The 1,901-nt window shown below is 44.2% G+C and overlaps 1 protein-coding gene across 1 annotated transcript; it reads left to right on the top strand.

Moving 5' to 3' along the window:
• LOC124028231 (transcription elongation regulator 1-like protein) lies at window positions 1-1,895 on the top strand. Its single transcript, XM_046340347.1, has 2 exons — window positions 1-255; window positions 1,376-1,895. Exons 1-2 carry the CDS (start codon window positions 80-82, stop codon window positions 1,530-1,532), a joined length of 333 nt encoding a protein of 110 aa, XP_046196303.1. The 5' UTR covers window positions 1-79; the 3' UTR covers window positions 1,533-1,895.
• The last annotated feature ends 6 nt before the right edge of the window (window positions 1,896-1,901 follow it).

The following is a 1,901-nucleotide window of genomic DNA, read 5'->3' as shown; positions in this document are numbered from 1 at the left end:
TGATCCTGCCACTGAACGTGAGAGGAGTTAAGTCGACAGTAAAGAGGATTAGGAAACAGCCGTCGTCTTTGTCTTGAAAATGATCTTCAAAGTCATTTTTCTTGTTGCCAATCATGCCTGTGTTCCTCATCTCCAGGTGTTTGAGCAGTTTGTCAAAGTGAGGATGAAGGAAGAACACAAGGAGAAACAGAGAAAACTGCTGCAAGCAAAAGACCAGTATAGAAAACTTCTAGAGGAGTCGAAAATCACATCCAGGTAAAACCTGAAGCTTACTGTGTAATAGAATTACACGTACAGTAGGGGACTTAACTATTCAACTAAGCTTCATAATAGCTACATACAAAATAGCTTCATACTAAAAGTTTGGACTCAACCTACTCGTTGGTTTTTCTTTATTTGTACTATTTTCTACTATTCTACTGTAGTAAACAAATCAAAATATATTTTATATTTTAAATTCTTCATAGGAGACACCCTTTGACTTGATGACAGCTTTGCACACTCTTGGCATTCTCTCAACCAGCTTCACCTGGAATTCTTTTCCAACCTTCTTGAAGGAGTTTCCACATATGCTGAGCACTTGTTGACTGCTTTTCATTCACTCTGCGATCCAACTCATCTCAAACCATCTCAATTGGGTTTGGGTTGGGTGATCAGAGGATTTGTTAATCAAATAAAAACAAGATTGCTTGTTGTCAGCATGTTGTGGCTTGTCATTTAGCTTTCCCCTTTAATCAACCACGGTGATGATGACAAAGAGTGTTCTATCTTCATGACCTTACCTCTTCTACCCCTGACTACCTCTCTCTTTAGGTGATGACTACTGTAACCCCGTGGACAGAGTTCTCTGTATTCTATGGCTTCATTTATCTTGTCCTAACTCTTGCTTATTTCTTTTCATAACTGTTGTTAATAACTGATTATATATTTTTAAAAAATAATAATAATTCAGAGCTTCTATAAAATATTAACTACAGTTATGTATGTTTGCGTGTCTCAAAACCACAATTGTCAAACAATTTCAAAAAAATTATAAAACCGAGTAGCTTTAGTCTTTACTATATTTAAACCTGTGAAGACATCCCTCCCTCCCTCCCTCCCCCCTCCCTCCCTCCCTCCCTCCCTCCCTCCCTCCCTCCCTCCCTCCCTCCCTCCCTCCCTCCCTCCCTCCCTCCCTCCCTCCCTCCCGCCCGCCCTCGCTTCCTCCCTCCCTTCCTCGCTCCCTCCCTCCCTCCCTCCCTCCATCCCTCACTCCCTCACTCCCTCCCTCCCTCCCTGGCTCCATCCCTCCCTCCCCTCCCTCACTCCCTCCCTCCATCCATCCCTCCATCCCAAACCTTTCTCTAGGATGATCTCTTCTTTTCTCTATTTCCAGGTCAACTTTCAAAGACTTTTCTGTTAAGTACGGCCGTGACCAGCGCTTCAAGCAAGTGCTGAAGAAGAAAGACCAAGAGCACTTCTTCAACCAATTCATCAATGGGTTAAAGAAGAGAGATAAAGAGAACCGCATGAGGCTGAGGAAGATGAGATGAAGCATGAGGCTGAGGGAGATGAGGAAGATGAGTTGAGGAGGTATGAGGCTGAGGAAGATGAGATGAAGCATGAGGCTGAGGAAGATGAGATGAGGAGGTATGAGGCTGAGGAAGATGAGTTGAAGGGGTATGAGGCTGAGGAAGATGAAATGAGGAGGAACAGTATGAGGCTGAGGAACATGAGATGAGGAGGTATGAGGCTGAGGAAGATGAGATGAGGAGGTATGAGGCTGAGGAAGATGAGAAGAGGAGGTATGTGGCTGAGGACGATGAGAAGAGGATGTATGTGGCTGAGGACGATGAGATGAGGAGGTATGAGGCTGAGGAAGATGAGATGAGGAGGTATGTGACTGAGGAAGATGAGATGAG

Source organism: Oncorhynchus gorbuscha, unplaced genomic scaffold (genome assembly GCF_021184085.1).
Source record: "Oncorhynchus gorbuscha isolate QuinsamMale2020 ecotype Even-year unplaced genomic scaffold, OgorEven_v1.0 Un_scaffold_3882, whole genome shotgun sequence".
Taxonomy (NCBI): Eukaryota; Metazoa; Chordata; class Actinopteri; order Salmoniformes; family Salmonidae; genus Oncorhynchus; species Oncorhynchus gorbuscha.
Note: the sequence above shows the minus strand (reverse complement) of the source record. Positions and strands in the feature narration are given on the sequence as shown.